General features: G+C 36.7%; 6 protein-coding genes across 7 annotated transcripts in view; 3 read left to right on the plus strand and 3 right to left on the minus strand.

Moving 5' to 3' along the window:
- LOC104751247 (protein enabled) overlaps nucleotides 1-655 on the minus strand; it is a 3,913-nt gene extending 3,258 nt beyond the window's left edge. Inside the window, exons 1-3 of the mRNA XM_010473159.2 lie at nucleotides 517-655; nucleotides 291-368; nucleotides 12-50 (exon numbers count right to left, since the gene is read on the minus strand). Of these exons, the coding sequence (XP_010471461.1) occupies nucleotides 12-50; nucleotides 291-368; nucleotides 517-612 (213 nt within the window). The 5' untranslated portion in view covers nucleotides 613-655. The remainder of the gene's footprint in view (nucleotides 1-11; nucleotides 51-290; nucleotides 369-516) is intronic.
- Nucleotides 2,108-4,547, plus strand: LOC109129527 (uncharacterized protein At3g43530-like). The gene is made up of 5 exons (XM_019237797.1): nucleotides 2,108-2,131; nucleotides 2,193-2,327; nucleotides 2,525-3,256; nucleotides 3,349-3,507; nucleotides 3,600-4,547. The coding sequence occupies exons 1-5, from the start codon at nucleotides 2,108-2,110 to the stop codon at nucleotides 4,545-4,547; spliced, it is 1,998 nt and encodes a 665-aa protein (XP_019093342.1).
- Nucleotides 6,953-8,109, minus strand: LOC104753827. Its single transcript, XM_010476022.1, has 2 exons — nucleotides 7,473-8,109; nucleotides 6,953-7,374 (listed from the first exon to the last, which is right to left on the minus strand). Exons 1-2 carry the CDS (start codon nucleotides 8,107-8,109, stop codon nucleotides 6,953-6,955), a joined length of 1,059 nt encoding a protein of 352 aa, XP_010474324.1.
- Nucleotides 9,793-13,204, plus strand: LOC104751248. 2 transcript variants are annotated; one of them, XM_010473160.1, is made up of 6 exons: nucleotides 9,793-10,018; nucleotides 10,359-10,903; nucleotides 11,257-11,571; nucleotides 11,676-12,080; nucleotides 12,191-12,423; nucleotides 12,693-13,204. In XM_010473160.1, exons 1-6 carry the CDS (start codon nucleotides 9,870-9,872, stop codon nucleotides 12,942-12,944), a joined length of 1,899 nt encoding a protein of 632 aa, XP_010471462.1. In that variant the 5' UTR covers nucleotides 9,793-9,869; the 3' UTR covers nucleotides 12,945-13,204. The 2 variants fall into 2 exon arrangements, with proteins under 2 accessions (XP_010471462.1, XP_010471463.1); XM_010473161.1 differs by having other exon boundaries at nucleotides 11,260-11,571.
- Nucleotides 13,479-19,474, minus strand: LOC104751249 (kinesin-like protein KIN-14G). Its single transcript, XM_010473162.2, has 20 exons — nucleotides 19,346-19,474; nucleotides 18,311-18,618; nucleotides 18,049-18,176; nucleotides 17,881-17,964; nucleotides 17,700-17,777; nucleotides 17,519-17,611; nucleotides 17,405-17,434; nucleotides 17,138-17,308; nucleotides 16,522-17,052; nucleotides 16,356-16,437; nucleotides 16,171-16,266; nucleotides 15,903-16,082; nucleotides 15,632-15,738; nucleotides 15,367-15,545; nucleotides 15,112-15,276; nucleotides 14,757-15,010; nucleotides 14,509-14,672; nucleotides 14,101-14,420; nucleotides 13,859-14,001; nucleotides 13,479-13,744 (listed from the first exon to the last, which is right to left on the minus strand). The coding sequence occupies exons 2-20, from the start codon at nucleotides 18,540-18,542 to the stop codon at nucleotides 13,686-13,688; spliced, it is 3,096 nt and encodes a 1,031-aa protein (XP_010471464.1). The 5' UTR covers nucleotides 18,543-18,618; nucleotides 19,346-19,474; the 3' UTR covers nucleotides 13,479-13,685.
- Nucleotides 21,656-23,232, plus strand: LOC104751250 (zinc finger protein CONSTANS-LIKE 7). The gene is made up of 2 exons (XM_010473163.2): nucleotides 21,656-22,710; nucleotides 22,801-23,232. The coding sequence occupies exons 1-2, from the start codon at nucleotides 21,775-21,777 to the stop codon at nucleotides 23,071-23,073; spliced, it is 1,209 nt and encodes a 402-aa protein (XP_010471465.1). The 5' UTR covers nucleotides 21,656-21,774; the 3' UTR covers nucleotides 23,074-23,232.

Genomic DNA, 23,444 nt, shown 5'->3' on the forward strand with positions numbered 1-23,444 from the left:
CAACTACATACCACTTGAGCAGGCTGAACCATTCCAAGCATGATTTGTGCCTGGCATTCAACAAATACATCATCATCATATCTATCTATAAATGCAATATTGAAACTGGCATAAACCTAAAGATTTGTTTAGGACACAAAACCCTAATTTAAACTGCTTCCTCAACAATACTAAAACCAAAGTAGTCCAATCAAAATACTCAACTAAGAAGCTCCGAATCAGAATTCCTCATTGCTTAATATATAACGCACGAAATACATATATTGAGATTGGGGAAGTTAAAGAAGAACCTGGAAAAGAGCCTTCGTCAAAAGAGGGTTCCGAATCAGAATCTCCCTCGCTTGTTGATGGTTTTGATCAATCAACGTCTGCTCCATCATATTCGATTTAAACAAATTCAGAATTCGAGAAACAAAGAAGAAAACAATCGCTCTATATTCAAATCCGTAAAGGATTAAAACTCTCGAGAAAGTGTTGTAGCTGATATAAGTAGAGAAAAGAAAGAAGAGAGATCACCTTCATCTGCGACATAATGTCGTAGAGCTGACTTTTTGTCATTCCGGCGAGATTTGCCGGTAAACCGCCGTCTCCGCCGATCTGCTTACCCGCCATGGTCTTCCTCGGTACTCGCTGGTCGCTACCGAGATTAACCTGAATGTTAAAGACGCAACACAAGAGTACTTGAGAGCACACCTGGGCCTAAAAAAATACAGGCCCCTTATCGTATCAGGCCGACCCAATTAGTTTTAAACGACTAAATCTAGCCCAGTATTATTACCACAGACACTAGATCAACTAGAGTCTCACTCTCAATTTGATTTGATTTTGTTTCCCTCAAAATAATCGCAAACCATACTTATTTATTAAAAATTCTCAAGAACATCAAACCATATTTCTCAAGTTCAACACTCCCAATTTGATTAAACAAAACTATAAAATATAGACGTGTATTAGATATGTAAGTTCAAATGTATGAATTTTTTTTAAAATGTTCTTTACATGTACCATGTTAATTGTACACGTAACATGCATGTATATTGTATAATATAAACATCTCTTTTGGAAAAGCAAAAGCTTATAAACACAAGTTTACATTAGAGAGAGAAGCGTGTGACACGGTTTTGGCCTCTTCACTTTCTTGTAGAGAGATCTTCTTTTTATTTTTGTCTCCATCCATGATTTTTCGTACGCGATAATTTATTTATTTCGTGTTATCTATGATCTATCCATAATATACAATATATATTGGATTCTTGCCTTTAGTAAGTCGGTAAACATCATCAGCTTTATTTTTTATTCTTTCATGTAAAAAATAGAGTCTTCCGATCCACTACGTACGTACATTCCTCTTCCACACCACATGCTCTGTAAGTTTTGTGTAAGAAAATTAGTTTCTTTTATCTAACTTGTGTATTTTTATTCTCTCATAGACAGTAGTAGACGCATAATTTTGTTGGTCGTAGTAATGGTATATACAGTGGGAACAATAGCTAATTTGCCCTTTTTTCCAAAAGATAATTAAATATGCCTTTTATGAAAAATAAGAATTTTTAACAATTATTTTTAAAAAGAAAAAATTAATAAAATATCAAAAAACTAAAAAAAATCTTAAAAATTTACATAATCCAATCATTGGATTCGTAAACCCGACCCATCCACCCAGGATCCAACAGATCCAACACACTTTTACCTTAATAATAGTGTAAAAATAAAAACGAAAACTGAAAACCGTAGAAAGAAAAAAGAAGAAGTTTCGCTGCAGTGTAGACTCTCGCCGCCGATTCAGAAGAGTAACTCCGGCGAGTCACCACCTGTTTAACAACGCCGCCGTTCTCTCCTCCTCCGTCGCGAATCTTTGAATCGTTGAAGTGTTTGTTAACGGCGCCGTTAGCTAAATCTCAAGTCACCGCCGTTGGAACTGTCGTCGAAGTCCATACACGCCGCCATAGTAACTGTTGTCGCCGGAGTGATTGTAAGTGACGAATTACTTGCATGTTTCAATTGCAATTGAGTTGGAGAGTTTAGTTTAGAAACTTGTAAACAATAAACGATCCAATTTGAAGACTTTATAACCGGATTTTGTGATTTTGTTGTGATGCAAGGGAAAATGGTATCCAAAAGAAAGGGTCCTGTAAAGCTAGTTACTCCACCATCTTCAATTTGAGAGTGACGGTGAGACAATTCTCCCTGAGCAACCGATTGGTGAGGAAGATGATAAGAGTTGTGATGAAGAGAACCTTGTAGAAGGTGTAGAAGAGGAAAATCTTGGTAGTAAAGACGATGAACACATTAATCAAGAGGGAGAAGAGGGAAATAAGGAATATGAGGTATGATTGGTTTGAAATTGACTTGAGAACTGGTTTAGAACTTATAGTACAACTTTAAATGTTTAGGGTTTGATGGTATTGTTAGAAATCCGTTAAGGTGATGATATTTGTGTTTGCAATTAGAAATTTTGGTTTGGGACAACTAGTATAACTCGTCCAACTAAAGAGTTATGTTAAGTATGTGCATGAATTTTCAGGAAAGTGATGATGATGAGCAACCAATGGAGCCAATGGGGATGTTCTTTGCTCCAAGTGAATATTGTAAGAGTATTAGGGTAGGGTCGCGGTGTCGGCTGAATGATACGTTGGATTTTATGAAACCATTTGATGAAGTGCAATGGTTTGAGGATCATTCACAGTTTAGGCATGTATTCCACATGCCTAGACAAGGAAACCACATGTCTCAAGGCTTCTTGATGCTCTTGCTTCACACTGCAAAAACGAAGATTGATAGCGAATGCTGGTTTGTGGTTAATGGAGTGCCGATTAGGTACTCCATTAGAGAGCATGCGCTATTAACCAAATTTGATTGCAATGAGTACCCCGAGGGTTATGATCCAAGTGAGACTGTCTCTCATAAAGATTTAAAGTGGGCTAAAAGGGTTTTTGGTAAGGCTGCTGTTAAAATCACAGATGTGAAAGACAAGTTGGGGAATAAGGGGAAGAAGGTCTCTGAAGGTGATAGGAAAAATTTGCTTATTTTGCTATTTTTAAGCAATGTGATAGCTGCTTCATCGAAAGGTGATGGGAATATTGATCGTTTCTTGCTGAGAATGGCTGATGATGTGGATGCATCCAATACGTTTCCTTGGGGCCGTTACACATTTGATGTGTGTCTGAAAGGGATAAAGTCGATACTCAGGAACATGAAAGGCAAAGTGGAAGCCAAAAAGCAGAAGAATTTCTCTGGATTTATTACTCCTCTAGAGGTAAGACTTAACTTTATAAGTGATTACGTTATACTCATGATTTGTATACTTTAACTAATGTTGATGTGAATTTTGCTATTGAATATGTGCAGATATTGACATTTGAGGCTATCCCACAGCTCGCATGCAGGTTTCGAGAACGAGTCACTGCTGAGAATGTGTGTGGGCGAATGTGCAAAAGGAAATTCAAAAGTATTCTGATGAAAGGTTTCCCATTGGATGATATAAACGAAGAGCTTCGAAGATTGAAGGTAAGAGACTGAGGTTGTTGCAACAAATGAGTTTGAGATGTGTATATAATTATATGTTTGAATTGTCACATGATATCACTAGCATATTGGAGCCGGATGATGAAGAAAAAGTTTGGTTGCCGCGTGTAGTAGAAGAAGATGATGTTGATGCGGGTGTTGGTTTTTTTGATTTGGTTGTTAATATGTGGAGAGCTCGCCTAATTGGAGAGATGAAGAAGATATTCTGGAAGAATATGTATGACGCAAATGTGGAAGGTCGAAGCGGACATCAAACTGAGGAGGAAAAGGTGGAAGAGACTGTTTCTGGATTAGGAGAGGATATTCAGTCCTTAAAGGAAACCATGGATAAAGGTTTTCAGCAAATTAAGGATATGTTGGGAGACCATAATTGGAGAATTCAAAGACTTGAAGTTTCTATTTCAGAGTTATTAACAAGGAAAGAAGGTGAGGAGCATGTGTCTCCAAAGGCAACTGATGACAATGTGTCTCCACCAAAGGAAACTGAGGAGAATGTGTCTCCACCAAAGGAAACTGATGAGAATGTGTCTCCAAAGACACCTGAGGAGAATGTGTCTCCAATGGCATATGAGGAGAATGTGTTTGCTGGTCCAAGTGGANATCAAACTGAGGAGGAAAAGGTGGAAGAGACTGTTTCTGGAGTAGGAGAGGATATTCAGTCCTTAAAGGAAACCATGGATAAAGGTTTTCAGCAAATTAAGGATATGTTGGGAGACCATAATGGGAGAATTCAAAGACTTGAAGTTTCTGTTTCAGAGTTATTAACAAGGAAAGAAGGTGAGGAGCATGTGTCTCCAAAGGCAACTGATGACAATGTGTCTCCACCAAAGGAAACTGAGGAGAATGTGTCTCCACCAAAGGAAACTGATGAGAATGTGTCTCCAAAGACACCTGAGGAGAATGTGTCTCCAATGGCATATGAGGAGAATGTGTTTGCTGGTCCAAGTGGAGGTGACACATCCCAAGATATGGTTGTTTACGGTGGAGATACTACAATGGGTATGTTGTTTCTTTACTTTTAAAGGTTTACAATTTGTTTGTCTTGTGGCGGTTATAATTAGCCTTTCAAATTAAGGATTGTTGTGGAGGAGGAGACGGCAGAGATTGAGGCTGTTGAATAAGATGAGCATAACAAGAAGAAGAAGGCCAATTACAATAAAGGGACGTGTAGCGAGAAGAAGAAAGAGAAGAAGAAGAAGCGTGAAGTAGTCCCATCAATATGGACCCAGCCTCCTTATACCGCTGAGGTGAAGTGAGGGAGAAAGAATAAGTGAAAACTTATTGCTTGTGTGTGCTTTTGGTCAAACTCATATAACTCTTAGTTTATTTGTTTATGTTTCTGACTAGGATAATGGAAGTGTGTTGTTTTAGGATTTGAGGTTGCTATTGATCCAGGTTTTTGATTATGGGCTCCATAAATCTGGTTCTAAAAAAATTGTAAACAGGTAGAACTATGGTCTAAACAGGTACAACTATGGTCTAAACCTTAATAAATTATGACAATTGGACGAAACCTTAATAAATTCAGAAAAATCCAAAGTGTGAATGATACGTTAAAATAGTGTGAATAACATAAACATATTGCAAACACAAATACCGTTAACTAAGGAAAACAAAGGAACTTGGCATATAAACACATCATTTCTTCGCAATTAACTCCATGAGCCTTGCGATTTCACCATCTTTCTTATCCAATCGCTCCTTAAGCTCCTCAATTTCAAGACGCATTTCTTCAATTGCCTGACGATTGGTATCACCACCAAAACGAACTGCTCCTTGAATCATTTCCTTTTGCTCATCAAGTCTTCTATCAATACAATGAAACTGCTCGGAAACAACTTGATCCCACCAATTATTTATGTGATACTTAGTATCATCCTTCACAAACAATGACAAAAAAATAATGAGATTCAAGAACAATGCCAATCAATAATTAGTTTCAAGAACTATTTTCTTACGCATACCTTGCCACTCATTGGGCATTTTTGGTATGTCTTTGTTATATTATCGACCGTACGCACTTCAAGCTCAATGTGTTTGCCACAAAAGCAATTTTTCATAACACCATAGTCACCGTCATAATAGCAAGGATTAAATGGGTGTAGGCTTGCTTCAGATGATGAAGACGGTGAGGAATAACTCAAAGGCATTTTGGCTAATTAAAAACAAGGGAAATAATGAGTGAATCCGAATTATTGATGGTGGATTTTGGAGAAGGAAATCCAACCACAGTAGATTTAAAACTCATAACGAACTCCCAATAACATTTGGAATGAGAAACCCCTAATCTAAAAATCAAAACCCCTAATTCCATTAAATCAAGAAACCCTAGATCTACTTTCTAAAAATCAAGAAACCCTAGATCTACTTTCCATGAAATTACCTTATGCTCAGTGGAGAAATTGACTCGAAATCAGTTGCGACGGTGGAATTGCACTTGAAATCGGCGGTGGTGGTTTGTCTCGACGAAACTGGAGAGAGAACGAGAGCTGAGAAGAAGAAAAAGTTCAAAAGATACAAGAAAATAGAAAGAGAAAGAAAAACTTAAAGGAAAGTTGGGTTTTGTTTGGATTTTAATATAATAATATTATTTTCAGGATTGCGGCGCACGTGGTTACAAAAGATGGCACACGTGAGATTGCTCATAGGATTTGTGTATATAGTTATCCCCTAGTTATTCAGTTGGCCGTATGTACTCATAGTTGTACTTTCCAGGATTTTGTAAATTTTTTAATTGGACGTTGGATTAAATAAATGCGATGTAGTTGGACAATTGATTTTCTAATATTATTTACTATGTTAGAGGTTTTAATCATTTAGTAATCATGCAATCAAAGTTTTCACCAATTCCATACATTGATTAGCATAATTTAGAGTAACTATACATTATGTTATTAGAAGAGTTTTATGTATCTCATATATATATATATATATATATATATTTTTTTTTTCCTGATTAACTCCACTATAGTATGTTCATAAAAATTTATCTGCAATTTTATAAATTACCATGCTTTATAATCAAACATATATAATTTAATAAATACTTTAAATTATATATAATTCACTGTAAATTTTGACATAGTTATACATAATTATACGTAGTTATACCTGCTGGTTATTTCATCCGGAATACTCCAAGTTGGTTCACGCATCCGGAATACTCCATGCATCTTTCTTTTATTTCATCCGGAATACTCCAAGTTGAAACATGCGGGACAAGTAAAATGGTTCTGCGGTATGCCACGACCCACGAGTCAAGCCAGTAGTAAAGCGAACATAGGTCATGCATTGCGATGCTCGATGTTCTCCTTGTATTTCCCACAAAGTTTTTGGCCGCGGCAATTGCATGGATACAAGGATATTTGTCTATATCAAAACATCTGCAAGAACAACTTTTGCTCTTCAAATATAAACCGGCTCCAGGTTATCTTCTTTTAAACTTCTCATACTCTGTCCTGAACTCATGGTCAGTATAAACATGTGCTAATTCACGGAATTTCGTCGCCGCTTCGTCCTTCTCATTCTTTACTCTCCCTCTCCCGTTTTGAGACATATGCCAAATACAAAAGCCATGCTTCGCGTTTGGGAACACCTGCGCAACATACTTGATGATGCTTTGATATATGTCACTCATAAAAACCAAACCCGGTTCATCAGGTACAACTGTTTTTAGCTTCCTCAAAAACCAAGACCAACTCGTATCTTTCTCCTTATCAATGACCCCAAAAGCAATGATATAATTGTGATGATTAGGATCTTGAGCTGTTGCAAACACCAACATTCCGTCGTATATAGACTTAAAGAAGGTTGCATCCATAATTATAACTTTCCTCATTACTTTAAAGCCTTAAATGCAAGCACCCAAAGCTATGAATAAGTACTTGAACCTATTTTCCGCATCAACTTCCACACTTGTCACTGTACCGGGATTGACCTGTTCTAACATGTACAAATAAGAGTGCAAATCCGTGTACTCTTCTCAGGACTCCCACGCACATCACTAACGTGTTGCTTTTTCCCTCTCCATGTCGTAGAGTACGAACAATGCATACCAAGTATTCCACGAGCAATACCCATGATGTTTTTAGGAGCCGGAGTATCCAACTGGGCTGGATAATCCTCATGCAAAACAGATGCTATTAATCGTGGAGTGCCGGTTTTTTTACAATCGGTTGTACTCAGATCAGACCGATCACATGTATGCATCCTCCTGTAAACTTTTACTTTGAAACAATCTGAGTTCTTTCCTTTTCCAGCTCGTAAATACCATTGACAACCTTCTAAAAATTGTCGACATCGTAAGGTGATCCGAGAAGGATCTGACTTACCAGTTTTGGTCGCAAAACAATACTTATTCGCAGCTCTATTAACCACATCTTGCACAGCCTCCTTAGAAACAAATTCTTGACCTATTTCAATCCCCGTCCCATCTTTCCATTCCAATACTTTCTGACATTGCTGAATTGTTTCCCCACTGCATGGAAGCTCAACGTACTCATGTCTACCATCCACAACGTTATCCTCTTCGTTATCTATCCGGTTATCCACATGCTCCCTATCTTCAAACACTTCATTTTCCATAATCGGCTCATTAGCTCTATTGTCCGGTTCATAATGTTCTTCCACATTTACTCATCTAAAAACCATAAGGAATCCACTAGCACCATTTTCAGCATCATTTACACCCAACCCAACAGAGTTCACACCCATTGAACTTCTTCCCTCCATCCTTGATATTTGTTCCACCATCTGACATTCTTCCAAATCCTTTACTAACTCCACATTCAAAACGAGTATAAATCCATCACCATCCACTGATACTATAAACACTGAAACGTCGTCGTCATCTACAATATATGTCTCTCTCCGAGTTTTACATAACTTATAATTCAGTTTCAGCTTGCTTGAGGTTTCATCGATTGAAATCTTCTTGCATACACTTTTAACTAACGCCGAGTAAGTTATGTTTACCGACTTCAACAATAACCCGCATAAAGGATTGTTTGAAATCCACTCATGCTCTACTGAGTAGTGCCCTCCATAGTCAAATTGTATGATGCTTTTCATCGACTCCTGTAATTACAATTACAATCGTGTTACTAAAAAAACACTTACAAAATGGCTATCATAGTTATACCACTTGTACCATTTGTACCACTATGTCTCAGTTACACCATTTGTACCAGTTATCCTTTCTCCTACAATTTCTGGGTTTTTCAAAATCGGATTTTACCATTTTCCTGATTCAACACGATTTAACAGCCCTAATTTTTGTTATTACCAATCGACTGTGTGCTACCCAAACAATAAAATTCGCAAAAAAATCTTCAAATCAGAAACAAAATATTCGACTTCATCTTTTATTACCGGACCGGAGCTGAATCGGACGGAGATGGAAAAGCTTTAGGTGGAAACAAAACGGAACGAGAACCAGAATGTATTAAACAAAAAAAACTAGTGCTCGATATTCTCTTTCACCTCTCGCCGGATTGTTTTTCTACGCAAAACAGATGAAAGAAGAAGCAGATACAGTAATAATGGAGGGAATTAAATTTCACCAACAACCGTTTCTTTTTTCTGTTAGTTTTTATTGTTTTAAATTTCATTTTTTTCTAATTCAAATCAGTAAAGATAGAATAGTAATCAACTACTGTTTTGGGCATAACTGATTAAATTGGGCATGTGAGAAAAAAATTTCCCTCAAAGGTAAATTAGGTTGGCGTCCTGTACAGTGAGAGAAAGCATGTAAAATAAAACTTTAAACTTTTAAACAAATAATGAATTCATGGAATGGCGTTTTTCTTCCCCTATCATAAACTTTAGTCTTTAAGCAATGGCAGAATATGTTAAATTATAAATGTTTTGCAGAAATGTGATTTATGATAAGGTATATAACCCATATTTATTTCATAATCATTTCACCTCGTAACAATTATCAAATGATTATGAGATTTGTATTTAATATACATATGGGTTAGATATCTCAAGGGAGTCAATAACCTTTAAACTTGGCACTTGGTATAATTTCAGCATGCCCTTTAAGGAATGAGTAGGCGTATATAATCTTGTCTCAAGGATTATAAGAAGTCCAAATATATAAACATGTATTAAACAATTAGAAATTAATTTTAAATTGTTATGGGAAAGGTAGAGAAAATATTAAAAAGAGAGAGGAGCACTCAACTCAACCACTTTATGTTTTTTTTTTTGGGTTAACCCACGAACTTTGCTTTTGATTTTGTAGCCTAGGAAGTATTCCTCTCTCTCTCTCTCTCCATTTGATAGGAAGAAGAAGAAAGATAGAAAAAGATAAAGAAAGAGAGGATGAAGATTTAATTAAAATGCAATGTTATACAAATGAAGAAGCCTTAGCAAGTCTCTACATCAATGTCTCAGCATCCTTCTTTCTTCTCCTCCTCCTCCTCTACTCCGCCGTCTCCCTCCTCCTCAAGCTCTTACGCTTTATCGGCGGCTTCCCTCTTCTCCAAAGGTTTCTCTCTATATATGCATGTGCTTACTTTACTCTGCATATGATGAATAGTTTCATTTATATTTCCTTGTATTTCAGATTTTAGCATATAGTTAAAACAAAGTTCTTGGCCATTGCTGAGTTTTATGTTAAAGATTGTTTAAACTATGCAATATTTTGTAGAGTAGTCTCATATTTACTTGTTCTATATAGGAATTTATCATATAACTAAAACAAAACAAAATTCATCGTTATGGCTAAGTTTCTTTGATTTTTTCTAGTTCTTGATCATAAAAACCCTTCGGAACCTTTTAATTTTTCAATGGGGGGACAAATCCTAATAGATGTCTTACTTACGCAGAAGTGAAGATGAATATGATTCGGCGGCATGGTATACCGATGATGAAGAAGGGGAGGAGGAAGAGGAAGAAGAGTTCAAGATGTCGTGTAATACAAGTTACCATGTGATATCTAGGGATCAAAATCCGGATTTGATAGCTGATATAGGAGACGACGGAGAATCTTTAGTTTTTTACAATAATAGTTCTCAAGATGGCCTAAATAATCAATACACGAAGGAGTTTATAAATGTCCATCAAACTCATGATCACGAAGAAGAAGAAGAAGATGATCAAGATTCCCACACTTCTTCGACAGAGGAACATTTTTCTTCTACCAATGTTTCTCCATATCGCAGCGAATCATCATCGATAGAAGAGGAAGACGATGGCGTAGAAGATCTTCATGACGACCGTTATGATGATGACGACGAAGACGAAGAGGTAGGAGGAGTGTCACGATACGACGTCGTCGAGGATTTGGTTCGTAAGCTACCAAATACGACTAGTACTCGTGGTCCCTCTCGCTTCCAAAGTGGTTTGGTGTTCAATGACAAAAGCTACAATGGTATTATTGATTTCTCCCTCCTCATCTCTTCACATGTTTTTTTTTCTTCACATGCAATTCAAAAGTTGTTTTCTTTATGTCTACAAGTAACCAAGCTGGTTTCATTTATTTTTCTTTTAATAAATTATAGATTAAAAAGCTGATTAGATAAGTTTTATATCCGAATTTACTTATATTAGGTACTATATAGTATATTCACGTGACGTCTTTGATGAAACATTCTTTATCATTAAAGAAATTCATACACAGTCAAATACTAATTGATAATTTTTTTTTTAACAACACTCACTGATAAAAATCAATAATAAACCGGTTGAGCTAACTGTAATTGGTTTTTTTTGTTCTTTTGCTAGCAGAAGTGTATAGGGTAATCAAGGATGACGAGGAGATACAGCCAGTATTGGGCTTTGACATGAGTGAGATTAAAGCAGAGGAATTAGAGGAAGAAGAAGAAGAAGAGAGAGGAGAGATATTCGGAGAGTCATGCACGAATGGGTCAACGTCCAAAAGCTCATCGGAGTGGAGAAACTCTGTGAAGACCGACGACCCTTTCTCAACATCCTCTCGCCGGAGTTGCCCTAAATGGGAATCTTACACCGTATTCCAAAAGTATGATGAAGAAATGACTTTTCTCACTAGAATCTCTGCTCAAAAGCTTCACGAAACGGGTAAAAAAAAACCATCATACATTATACAATAAATACATATATTAAGCATCATGCACGTAAGTTTACTATTTGGTTTGTATTTTCTAATTTATGTCCATTCACAGAATCGTTGAAGTCAATCATGGTGGAGCCAAGATCGATATCGGAGAGAATCGTTCACAAGTTATCATCAAACGGACACACGAAAAAACAACAACAATATCCAGGTGGCAATGGGTCTAGACCAAACCCGTACGTGGAACTAGAATCAGCTTACGTGGCACAGATATGTCTAACGTGGGAAGCTCTAAGTTGGAACTACAAAAACTTCGAGAGAAAAAGATCATCCACGCAACGAAGCTTCAACGACGTCGGATGTCCCGCTGGAATCGCCGACCAATTCCGTACATTTCATATTCTATTACAAAGGTACGTCGAGAATGAGCCTTATGAACATGGAAGAAGACCAGAGATATATGCTCGAATGCGAACTCTTGCTCCCAAATTGCTTCTTGTTCCTGAATACCAAGGTAATTAAGTTAACATCGAGGTGGATGTTTCTTTATAAATATGGTAATTATTAGAGATTAGTTAATTAGCTTCGACAAAAAATGTAATTATAGTTTGGTTATATACGTAGATTATGAGGAAGAGGAGGAGAAGGAAGAAGAGAAAGAGGAGTGTTTCAGGTCGAGGATATCGTCAGCTTCGTTCTTGATGATCATGGAGGAATGCATAAGAACATTCATGAATTTTCTCAAAGCGGATAAAGAGAAGCCTTGTCAAAAGATCATCAAAGCCTTTTTTGGGAGAAGTAAACGAGGCTCCGTTGATCCAACCCTTGTCCATCTCATGAAGAAAGTCAACACAAAGGTCAGTATATAGTATATATTTCAACTTTATGATTCATTAATTTATAAACACAATGAAAACAGTAATCATAATTAACCATGAGATGTAGTGTAGTGTCACCATTCATATTCAATCTGGATGCATAATGTTCTAATTTTTTTTCCAAATTTTATCGTGTTTTTTGTTTGTTTTTTTTTTACTTTTTCTTTTGTTTTTGTTTTCTGAAGAGCATAATCTTAAATATATAACAACATAATGTTAATTAATATATATTTATTTATTGTGAACAGAAAAAGACGAAATTGAAAGAGATGCGTAAAGGAGGAAAATACATGAGGAAGAAGAAGATGAGTATAGAGGAGGAAATGGAGGTATTGATGGGATTAATAGATTTGAAAGTAGTGTCAAGAGTGTTGAGGATGAACGAAATGAACGAAGAGAAGTTGCATTGGTGTGAAGAGAAGATGAGCAAAGTTAAAATGGTTCAAGGTGGAAAGGCTCTTCAAAGAGATTCCACCCCACTTTTTTTTCCTCCACATTGACATTGACCCTACTATTTTAATCAGATCTCTGAATATACCCTTTATTCTTTCCCCACCCACATCTCCCCCCTTCTTCCTTTTCATTTTCCTGTTTTTACACCTCATATTGTAGGAGATCTTTTAGACAACACCCACAAATAAAGTTTTTATATCGAATAAATAGATAGGGATATACTGTATAAGATTGCTTTAGCTTTATACTTTATACTTTCTCTTTGTTTTTCCTTTTCTTGCTCTAATATCTATCTTACTTTTTAATTTTTTTTTGGTTAAGTATCTACAGGCTTTATTAGGTTTAGGGAAACTCGTACACTCAAGGAATCACAAGGTTAGGTATTACACTTTTAAGGAGGGGAAAAACAAATTATGATGGTGATGGATTTTTTAGGTTTTGATTGGTAATATATATAACAAAATAAAGTTTGTAACATTATCTGGTTTCCATAAATTACCGACTATACACTAAAAATATGTTAAAAAAAAAAACAAAAAGTACTCATGAAGAGAAACCGTGAGCGTAATAAAATTCATGTATTTACAATTTTTTTACATAACTCGCATAAAGATAATACAAAACTTCTAGTCCCAATCGAAGCCATATATTATACGAAAACTTTTTTAAAAATGGAGAAAAAATTATGAGCGTACGTATGTAAAGTTTTGTGAAAAAAACAAAACAAACTGATCATATATGCTGTGTTACGTGTAATGTATGACGGCTACTAGGAGTAAAAGCGTGATTTACGCCCACCGCTTTGAAGACTTTGCCAAACTAGAAGTACTGCCCGTCTTCTTAATGCCTGAAAGAAAAAACATATCAATTAGACAAAACTCGTTGTAATTAATATGATAATTAAACTAATCAATACTTCAGGAAAATCTATAAATCATATATAGGTTATAAGTTTGCTTACTTGATGACGATACGCCTTTACTTGATGACGACAAGCCGGACGTGACCTTAGCAACGGTCGATGTTGTTTTTGAAGCGACTTTCCGAAGTTTATCGAGCGGTCGTGTTACACTCGTAGATGATCTTGCAGTCATCGACTTGGCTCTGCAATTGAATACGGTTTTTATAACGTTAGATGAAGAAAATAAATATCTTTTTTAAAACCAACGGTACTAGTAATAAAAAACAAGATGTGATTGTAACCTGTCTGAGATTTTAGGTGGTCTTTTAGCAACATCCATGGATCCTTGTGTTCCCAAAGAAGTAGCATCAGAAGTAATCTCGCTTAGTCTCTCATCGTACTCTGCCTCGGCGGAGGAGGTTAAACTCTCACCGTCAGTAACAGAGTATCTTGATTGTTGTGATGAATATTCTCCTGTATCTGAGTTTATGTCATCGGTATGTCCTATGCTCTTTCTTCTCAGCATTGGTTTCTGAAGTCTCTGAGAATGAGTTTCTTTTTCCAGATGAAGCCTCTCTATTTCTTCGTCTTTTCTCGCTATGGTGTCCTTAAGGGACGCTAACTGAAAAACAACAAATGATTCATTGTAACTTGGAGTTAATGGTAAGAGAGAGAGAGAGAGAGACAGGAGCTAAAGTGTGTATATTTACCTGTTCCATTAAGTCTCGAACATCTTTACCATCTTTACTGGTCTTTGCAGCACCAAGTTCGACTCCAGAGACACGCTCTGCGAATTTCAAGGTACTCATTGACTCTGAGTATGAAATAGCGTCAGGGTTGAGTTGCACAAACATCAAGGTCTTTGCTCGTCCTCCTATTAGCCCCATTGCATAGAAACAGACGTTATGGTAATACTTACTCATGAATACAATATTATTACTAGATGAATTTAACTAACCAAGAGAGCTTTGGAGGATCTGTGTTAGCTTGCTGTTTCTGTATGGTACATGGGCATTCTTTGAAGCAAGAGAGAATATCACATCTCCAAGAGATGAGAGCGATTTGTTTATATGTTGTGCTTCTCTTAGTCTGTCTCCTGTAACTTCAGAGCGATCTACTCTCTCACTTCCTGCCAGATCCACCAAATGAAGATTGCCGTATAGAACAGACCCGGTCTTCATATCTTTACCGCGAACATGAACAGTGACAATGCTGCATAACAAATCATCATATAAATTCGGTGTAACAACGTTTAGAACTGATGAAAAAGACATATTTTTTTGCTGTTCCAGGGGACCAATATGAAGAAGAACCTGTGAGAGCGGCTACTTCTTTCATTCAAGGCAGTACAACCAACGGCTCGATTCTGTAATCCAATGTCCATCAATGTAATTACATCTGAAGTTGATGTCACAGGATACATGCTTGCATCAGGCACAGCAAGGCCATTTTGTTGAGTTGTAGAAAGGATCCCTAGTGTGTGCAGGTCAAGGAAAGCAAAAATAATTGGCTACACTAACAATGAATAAACAAATAGACAAAACCATGGATTTAAAACAAAAGGATATTTCTTTTGAGTGTTGTCAGAAGACAACAGATCAAGCACTTGTTCATTGTATATTTCCACCATTTGCACCCCAACTTCATATGATATGTTTCCCTTTCTAGATTGAGAGATTTTAAAGAGATCATTGAGAGCGCGATAATTAACTCCCCAGTCCTCTTCACTTGCTCCGTCTGGACCAGTCTGAAAGAAAAGGAATGAAGTTAAAAGCGCATCAGGTTATTATTCCTTTAAAATCTTACTCAGTAAAGAACAAAATGAGAGCGTACCATTGTATAAGTTTTCCCTGATCCTGTCTGGCCATATGCAAATATACATACATTGTACCCATCAAGTACTGACCTAACCAGGGGTCTTATGTCTGAAAAGACGTCAGCTGCAAGAATTAAACATATCAAATGAACTTTGGTGATATCAATATAATGTTATGTCTCGAGATGTACCATATATTATCACAGAGATCACATAAAAACGAAATGAAAAGCATAAGGATATAATATGAAGCAGAATAGAAACAGAACAGGCAACAGATGAACACACCTTGAGTAGCAGCTGGACTATACACCTTGTTGAACTTAAATTGGCGAAGACCGTCTTTACCGGGTCTAGTTGGATTGGTAACTACCAATTCTCCATCCTCACCGACATACTCGACCACTGTGTTTGGTGCACCCTGTCCAGGAAGAAAAGGCCTCACCCGGCAAAATACTCTGATGTTTCCTGCAAAGTCATAACTATAGAAATTACGGACTGCTTAACATTATGAAAATTTACACTAACAAACAATATTTAACATGATCCTTAGTACCTTTCAGCTCCTGAAGCTCGTTAAAAAGCTTCCGGTTTTCAGTTAGTACGGCATGATAGTTTTCGGCAGCATTGCTAAGTTCAACCAGTTTCTTTCCTGAAGAGACAGATTGATTTTATAAAGACAACATAAATTGCAAGTTCAAGAGAAGTTTATCACAGAAGCATCAGTTATATCAATCTCACCTAATTGGCTGAACTGTTCTGCATAGTTCTCTTGAACCTTCAAAATTTCTTGCTTGATGGATCTTGAATAGAACCTCAACTCCTGGGATTCAGCTTTAGTTACCCAGCCATATATTATGTAGTATTATACAGTGGTTATTGTAGCAAACAGTTTGAATAACCATACCTGTAGTGCCTGAGACTGGTTTTCAATAAAGCTTCTATAGGAAAGTTCTTTTTGATTCCAACTTTGGTGTGTGGATTCAGACTTTTGCTCCATTTCTTTGACTTTAGTCTTCCAATTTACAAGGTTCTGTTCAAGCTCTTGAATCTTTCCTTCAAGGCTTGTATTAGCAGTTTTTGTTTCTTTTTCCATTTGTTGAAGCTGTTTTATCTTTTCCTCAAGAGCATTTTTAGCAGTCTGCACTTCTTTTCCCATATGTTCAAGCTCTTTAACCCTTTCCTCAAGGGCATTTTTTGCAGTGTGCGCCACTTTTCCCTCTTGTTCAAGTTCCTTCAGCCTGCTCTCAAGTCCTGTTGTAGCGACCATTGTTTGGCTTTCCATTAGCGAGCATTGCTGTTCATACGCTTTTCTCGTTGTCTCCAGCTCTTGCCTTAGCGAAGATATCTCAAGGTTGAATTGATCATTTTCTTTCAATAGCTTGGCCATATCCTCCTCCTCGTTTTTCTTTTGTTCTTCCCACTTTAACTTCTCTGTCTATCATACAGATAAATTCATGTCACCACACCATTTAGACACAAAACAATTTTTAGTCAATCTAGTAGTATAGTGTACCACCAACCATTGTTTTGCTTTCCATTTGCGAGTATTGTTGTTCATGTTCTTTTTTAGATGCCTCCAATTCTTGCTTCAGCGCAGCAATTTCGAGGTTGTATTGATCATTTTGTTTCATTAGCTTAACCATATCTTCCTCTTCAAGTTTCTTCTTTTCTTCCCACATTGACTTCTCTGTCTGACATACATAAAACTCCATGTCAAAATTTAGTTTCATGTCACAAATACCATTTTACTAAAATCAGTTCACAAAGCAACTAGCAGTATAACGTACCTTTATCTGTCTAAGCTGTTGTGTAGCAATCTGGCAAAAAATAAACTCATCAGTAAAAAGATGTAACACATTAGTAAAATTTTATCAGACAAGATCATCATTAACAAATGATACCTCATGTTCTACACCAGTTCCTGATGCCAAGGCTTCAAGGACATTGATCCTTGACTGATATTTTTCCTCACGAGTTTTAAAAATATTGTTTTGCTGTACATAAACAAGAAGAAGTTACTCTCGCAAAACCAGAAGTTGAACATTTCTATTAAGCACTTTCTTCAAGTAAACAAAAGCAAACCGTTCTTAGATGCTCAGCTTGAGTTGATATACGTCGCTCAATCTCCTGCACGACTTTTCTCAAGAGGCATGCCACACGCTGATCATTGCAGAGCTTTTGTCAGAATAATTCCCAAGAAGTAAAAGCATAAATGAAACCATCATACAATATGATCTGAATAGAGTTAGCATTCAAGTAGTACCTGAGGGATTTCACCATTCTTTCTTTCAATACTTTCATCTAAAATTCCATTCACCACGCTCAAAAGTGACTGCGTAGGAGCATTCTGCATCAAACATAATCCCATGAACATTGTAAAGACACTTCAAAAGAAATGTGGATATTCATTAACAAGGTTTAGAGGAACTACATCTAAGCTACTTGATTTCATCATTTCAGAAATCTTAGAGGCTTGAAGATCATAACGCCCCTGTTTCATTTGGAAAACCTCATGAAACTTGTGTCCTCCATGGTGCATTGATCCAGGGGAAGATGGATCTGCCGTAAACAGAAGACAATTAAAGAACCACTCAACAAGAAGAATATATAAATACACATACATATGTAAGAATGCAGTGAGCCAAACAGTAAAAAGTGCTTTGCCAAAGGACACCAAAAAAGTAAAAGAGTACCTAATTGGCCAGAATTGGCAAGGGCTTGCTGAAATTTAGACTCTGCCAGGTTTTTGTGCCTTTCATCTCCAGATAATGGAGAAAATGGGGAGAAAGGACTACGAGGAGTTTTGGAATCAGGCAGATTCCTATGCCTGTCGTCTCCACCAGACAATGGAGAGAAGGGAGAAAACGGACTACGAGGAGTTGAATCTCCATAAGGGCTGCCTGGTTGATCACGCATGGGATTCATCTCGCCTCGAGGTCCACAGCAAACTTATGGAAACACTTGATGAGAAACCCAACACGGCTTCATTATTTACCAACTCCTGAGACATGATTGATTGAGGGAAAAATGAAAAAGAGCATTCGACAAAATTCATAACAACAAACAAACATAGAAGAGCAAGCTAGAAAAAAAAAATCCCCAAAAGCACAGTTTCTTTTCTTTTTCGCCAAGTAAGAACATGATCAGATAAAACTATCTCCTATAATCATCATCGTAATCAGCTGTATTGTGCAATCAAAAATCTGAAAATGCACTGCGACAGAGAGAGAGATCATTGTGATGAATTGAGAATATTTCCAAATTGAAAGCAGATGACACCACCAAGTCCCGACGATCACATTTCAATTCGTTTCAACAATTTAGGGATTCAAAGATGGTATTTTTATCTAATACCCAGTAAACTTCACATGATTTCGCCCGTTGTACAGCATCAATCAATCGAGCAACACGCAAGCCAAACATAAAATATCTACACAACATACTAAATCAAAGATTAAGACAAACAAAAAAAAAAAAATAGCAATGTGAGAGGATCAAACAAAACTCGCAATTTCAACCAATGCAAGAAAGAAGGAAACAAAGCTATTCGAAACGAACCTACCAGAAGATGAACAAAAAAGGGACATTGGTGCAACAAGAGGTAAAAAAAAAAAAAAATCAACATCGGAAAAAACCAAGTCAAAAGATAGTTAAAGTCGCGATCAGCAAAATCGGAAAATATATACAAGGAGAATGAAGAAAAAGATACGATCTTTTTGTCGCTTTACCTTGAAATTTTCTCGGGAAAGATTGGAAAACGAACGTTGAGAAGGTCGAACTTGAGAGGAAAGCAGAGAGACGACGGAAGGAGACGTGACGGGAATGTGGGTTGATTTGATTTGATTATTATTAGCGATTATAGTAAAGATTATTATTATCTTTTTTTTTTAATTGATGAAAATTGAATACAACAGATAAGAAAAACAAATCCCCCCCCAAAAAAAAAGATTTTATTTGGGGATTGTGTACAGAGGGAGGGATATGCGCGAATGTAGGAGGAAGGCAGTAACAACAACAAGCTTCTCCTATCGTTTATGATTTTTTTGGGCTAAAATTGGAGGAAAGAAATCATTATTATATAACAAGAGTGTTAACAGAAAAATTATGAATTTGAAATTACGAAACGATTCACTTTATATAACTATGATTTGCAGATGTTACAACGACCAACAGGACAAAATATAATACTATGTATGTATCCATAATCCATCCATGTTTGGTTTTGTTTTGGGCACCACGTCGGGTTTTTAATGGCTCTATATTTAACTTGGGGTCGTTTCCATTATAATAAGAGTTACGTTATACTTTATACTCAAAAATCATATAATTAACACTACAAAAGTCGTACTGATATATTTATTTATCACATCGAATTTTAATATATGATTATTAGATTTTTTTTTATTAGTGTTCTTATGCTTGTTTAGTGTTAGGATACTTATTAACCATTAAGAATCCTGATAGAGAGATAAAGCCTCTGAGGCCTTTTGTACGTACGTGCGGTATGTGCCTCCACCTCAGAAACCGATCCTCACTCGTCAATGAATATATAATATGTGTAATATATACCTTTACGAGATTCACGACACTATATTTTGATCGTAAAACCTATCTCATAAATATGTACAGATTTCAACTTTCTTGGTAATATATTTAAGGTATGTATATCATGTCTCTGTATATGTAAATAAAATGGTGGTGTAAGATGTAACATGTAAAGCAGAGGAACAAGTCTGATATAGATGTTCAATGGTTTATGTGTCATGCGGCGTAAAATTGTTGTTTTTTCTTTAATTTATATAAAGTCTTCAAATTGTTTGTTTCGTTTGTTTCTTTCTTTTGGCTGCTTTATAATATGTAAATTAACGTTTGTGTGTATGGACGACGTAAACTGCAAAATTGCCAACAAAAAAATATGAAGAAGTTGAATTAATTTTATATATTGGCACGTCGCTTTACCACCCACAAAATCACAATCAACTCCTTCCTTTTAAAGGACTCTAGAAATCCATGGCTCCCGTTATGTCAGATCCACAATAAATGATTATAACTAGGTAGTAATAATATAGAAAGATTCAAATGGGTAAATGGCAATTGCAAACAAATGTTTTTAGAAAATAGCAATGTAATATCTTGGGATGAAATTTCAGGAGATCCGCAACAATTCTACATTTTCATTAACATATACAATAATCCTTTTTAAAAAATCATCAAATGTTATATTCAGATATAAATAATGTACGTTCTACCAAACTCCAAAAGGACGTTGTTATACCTATACCTAAAACATGATCGTTATATAATTATATGCTACTGGAAATATAACTTTCTGCGTTTAAAAGTGTCACGCTGCGGTGCGGTCATGCAAACGCAAAAAAAAAAAGACCAAACAAACATAAATGAGAGAAACCAAAACTGGAAAAATTATAAGGTGGGCTCCCGTAGAAATCTCTATAGAATAATGCTTAACCAATCAGGGTGAAAGAATGGGGATGGCCGTATATTTCATCCAATAGGAATGGAGAATTAAATCACCAATAGGTCCTACTTGAAGTTTCATCTTCATCTAACAACCACATATTATTTAATTTTCCGATTTTATTTTTAATATTGCAATACACAAATTATTTTACTTGATAAGTTGATATTTACCATCTACAACAGTGTTGTTTGCCGACAAAAAAAACACCCATTTACAACAGTGTTATCTCCAAATTAACTGTGTATTACTTATTGCCACTAATTTCTATAAACGTGAGAGACAAAAGTTACGAAGTTCATTCTCAAAATTCCTTGATTAAGACAATCGGGTATATGCTTCATTAATTGTAAAAATTTAAGTAAATGTATTAGATATTCGAAAATTATTTAAAAATCCTTATTCTAAAATACAACTACATAGTATATGAATAAGATTGTTTAGAGCTTAATTTCTATTACTATCTCCCTCTCCAAATAACTGAGACCACAAAATGCAACTAATTTTTTTTTCTTTCTAAAGTAGCACTCAAAAAATGAAAATACCAATAGAAATTCGAGACGTCACACAGACCACCAATGTTCGTTCGTTGCAAAACCATATAAAACAAACTCTTTGGTTTTTCTCAAGGCCTCTCTCCAGTTCATCAATTATAAGATCATCACTTGCGTAATAACGATGGTGGTCGAGGTGGAGAGCCGAGCCGCTGGAGTGACGGGAGGGAAGACAGCGGCGCGTGGCTGCGACGTGTGCATGAAAAGATCTTCACGTGCTAGTTGGTTTTGCCCAGCCGATGATGCTTTCCTATGCCAAAGCTGCGACGCTTCGATCCACTCGGCTAACAGTTTGGCGAAACGTCACGAACGTGTCCGGTTACAATCACCCTCATCTCCGGAGCTTCTGATGAAGACAAAGGCGACTGACAAAACTACGTCGGTGTGGTACGAAGGGTTCAGGAGAAAGGCGAGAACGCCTAGGAGCAAGCTGTTGCAGATTCAAGATGTGAATAATTCTAACGATCCTCTGGTTCCGGAGCTTGGTGTAGAAGAAGAAGAAGGGGTTTTCTCGTTTTCTTCTACAGACGAGAACGAAGAGAGTCTAAACTGTTGCGTACCGGTTTTTGATCCTTTCTCAGACATGGTGATTGATGATAACAGCTTCGGTTTAGTTCCTGATGGAGTCGATATCACCACTAGCAGCGGAGACTTGGGAGAGATCGAGAAGGCAATCATGGACGACGATGAAGGTTTAATTGGGTTCTTGCCGTTCGATATGGATCTTGGGGAAATCTTTATGGACGTGGAGAGCTTACTTGAGGAAGAACATCCTTTCTTGCGAGTCAAGGAATTAAACAGTAGTAGTGCACTCGTCAAAGAAGAGACTAACGTAGGGTTTGAGTTTGATAGTAAGGATTTGAAGAGGGTCAAAGATGAGGAAGAAGAAGAAGTCAAGTGTGAACATGGAGGATCAGATCAAGAAACATGTGAGGATGAAGATAGAAAGGCGAGTTTGTTTCTGAGATTAGATTATGAAGCTGTGATTAGTGCTTGGGATAATCATGGTTCACCGTGGGAAACCGGAATCAAACCGGAGTTTAATCTCGACTGTTGTTTGGTAATATCTCTTTCATCTCTATTCCGTTGACTTTGAGCTAATTAAGCAGATTGAAATATACGAGATTAACGTTTTAAGTCATTGATCCAGTTGGGAGGGAACAACACGTGTCCGTCACATGTGATGGGTGGGTTTGACGAGCTAGAGTCGGCCGTGGGATCAGTGACACGCCAGCAAGGGAGAGACGGAGGAGGATCAGATGTGGAGAGAGAGGCGAGGGTGTTGAGGTATAGAGATAAACGGAGGACGAGGTTGTTCGCGAAGAAGATAAGATACGAGGTTCGCAAACTTAATGCCGAGCAGAGACCTCGAATCAAAGGTCGTTTCGTGAAGAGGACGTCACTTAATTTTGACGTCTTGTAATTTACTTTTAATCAGCAATGTATGATGATAATCAGTTATACTTGTTAATTGAGGTAACTGAAGTTACTGAACTATAATTGTAACTGAAAGATCTTGGGGTCGATGGTTGTAGCCGGCCCACTTATGATTTGAGAAGGAAAAATTTGTGGGTTCATCTTCCCTTGAATTTCGCAATACCGAACCGAATAGAGGTTTATGGATTTCGGTTGTTACGGCAAAATTGATCGACAACATTTATAATTAAATTCGGTTTTCGGTTAGTTTGGTTTGGTTTTACTTCCGCCTTTTTTCACAATTTTCTTTCTTGATCGTTCTTTTTTCCACCTCTTCTCGGTTAATTCGGTTTTCCTGAACCAAATTAAATCTAGACC

This window comes from Camelina sativa, chromosome 16 (assembly GCF_000633955.1).
Source record: "Camelina sativa cultivar DH55 chromosome 16, Cs, whole genome shotgun sequence".
Classification (NCBI taxonomy): Eukaryota; Viridiplantae; Streptophyta; class Magnoliopsida; order Brassicales; family Brassicaceae; genus Camelina; species Camelina sativa.

Coding starts and splice junctions, on each gene's coding strand:
- LOC104751248 (XM_010473160.1), top strand. CDS start 9,870: ATGCAATGTTATACAAATGAAGAAGCCTTAGCAAGTCTCTACATCAAT. Junction 12,081..12,190: donor TCTTGTTCCTGAATACCAAG/GTAATTAAGTTA, acceptor TTATATACGTAG/ATTATGAGGAAGAGGAGGAG. Junction 12,424..12,692: donor TGAAGAAAGTCAACACAAAG/GTCAGTATATAG, acceptor TATTGTGAACAG/AAAAAGACGAAATTGAAAGA.
- LOC104753827 (XM_010476022.1), bottom strand. CDS start 8,109: ATGGAAAATGAAGTGTTTGAAGATAGGGAGCATGTGGATAACCGGATA. Junction 7,375..7,472: donor TTGCACTCTTATTTGTACAT/GTTAGAACAGGT, acceptor CTTGCATTTAAG/GCTTTAAAGTAATGAGGAAA.
- LOC104751249 (XM_010473162.2), bottom strand. CDS start 18,542: ATGAATCCCATGCGTGATCAACCAGGCAGCCCTTATGGAGATTCAACT. Junction 17,612..17,699: donor AAGCTGAGCATCTAAGAACG/GTTTGCTTTTGT, acceptor GTTTATGTACAG/CAAAACAATATTTTTAAAAC. Junction 17,435..17,518: donor GAACTGGTGTAGAACATGAG/GTATCATTTGTT, acceptor ATTTTTTGCCAG/ATTGCTACACAACAGCTTAG.
- LOC104751250 (XM_010473163.2), top strand. CDS start 21,775: ATGGTGGTCGAGGTGGAGAGCCGAGCCGCTGGAGTGACGGGAGGGAAG. Junction 22,711..22,800: donor TTAATCTCGACTGTTGTTTG/GTAATATCTCTT, acceptor TCATTGATCCAG/TTGGGAGGGAACAACACGTG.